The following is a 1,385-nucleotide window of genomic DNA, read 5'->3' on the forward strand; positions in this document are numbered from 1 at the left end:
TCGTTTTTGTAATTTCTTTTGTTTGCTTTCATCGTTGTGGATATTGGTTGGTGATCGGGTTCTATTCTTTGGTCTACTTGAAAATTTTTTAAGTGTTCTTTCCCTTTTTCATTTAGAATAATATAGTCTATTACCGACTGCCCTCTGCTTCATATGTATGTATATTCTCCTTCTTCGTCTCATTTCACGTTTCCGTTGAGGATGTACCACCCTTTTTATTCTACGAAGTCAACCAATTCTTTCCCTTCTTTATTTGTCACGTTATCTTTCGATTTTCTTTTGCTTTCTTCTTCTGTGCGAGCGATCCATCACCCTTCCTTGCCTATCCGCGCGTTTATAATCCCCTCCAATTATTATAACGTCATCTTCCGATTCTTCTATTATGTTGTTCAGCTCGTCCACTATCCTTTTCATATTCATGTGATTGTATAATGTAAAATCTCCATCTTTTAGTATCATTTTTCTTTCTTGTATTTCATTTTCGTGTTTCCGCATCATTTTTTCAGTTTTAATCGTTTTTCCTCCTATTCCTCCCATATACAGGGTGGTCGTTCACGGAGGTAGGTATATGATTGTTCTAATATACCTATAACCAAACCAAGAAAATATTCAGAATCGTATTCGACGATCATCTAGTCCCCAATATCGTATTGGTCACTTTACGATCGATGCTGATTTTCTTTCTTAATTTCTTCCTCATTTCTGTTTTTCTGTCTAGTTTTGCCAAATTTTCTCTTTTTTTCTCTGCTCCGTCTCTTTCTCTCTAATTTCCTTATGCGGTATTCCTGCCAGCTTGAGGAAGATGCAACAGCAGATAATTTTTTCCTTTTGTTTCATGTAATTGGTAGTAGTTGGTTGGTTTTCTGAAGAACCAGAAACATAGCTTTCTTGAAAGGAGTGGGCATATTTTACTTCTCCAGATTCTCCCTTTATTGTTATTTTTTCTAATGTCTGTTTTTATCTCTGTCTGTTTCAATTGGTTTACAGTAGGTAAGTAAGGTCTATTCTATTCTACTCTGTTCTGGGGGGATACGTAGCCGGGTGGCACATGGGGTCCTAGACCTGAGAAGATCCTCTGTTCTCGTTAACCCAGCTACTAAGTGAAACATGTATGAGTGTTGCCGAGTAACATAATATGAGTAACTAGGTAATTGCCAATCCAGCCAAATAGCACGAGTGCGTTTAAATTTTTCAAGTTTAATTGGTGCATATTGAACATAACTAGAATCCTCTGAACTATGGTTCATTACTACAACGCTTAAAACCAACCTTTTTAATTTGGGGAAAGATACACAGAAATCAATTTTAAAATGTTGTTGCCATGCAGAAAACCATCCCTGTGCAGTTTTTTCTATAACATGAGCTAAGGCTTGCGTTTCAGTCTC

General features: G+C 36.7%; 1 protein-coding gene across 1 annotated transcript in view; it reads right to left on the reverse strand.

Moving 5' to 3' along the window:
• LOC116169016 (mucin-2-like) overlaps window positions 1–700 on the reverse strand; it is a 3,188-nt gene extending 2,488 nt beyond the window's left edge. Inside the window, exon 1 of the mRNA XM_031485048.1 lies at window positions 664–700. Coding sequence (XP_031340908.1) covers window positions 664–700 — 37 coding nt within the window. The remainder of the gene's footprint in view (window positions 1–663) is intronic.
• Window positions 701–1,385: the final 685 nt, after the last annotated feature.

This window comes from Photinus pyralis, unplaced genomic scaffold (genome assembly GCF_008802855.1).
Source record: "Photinus pyralis isolate 1611_PpyrPB1 unplaced genomic scaffold, Ppyr1.3 Ppyr1.4_LG4, whole genome shotgun sequence".
Classification (NCBI taxonomy): domain Eukaryota; kingdom Metazoa; phylum Arthropoda; class Insecta; order Coleoptera; family Lampyridae; genus Photinus; species Photinus pyralis.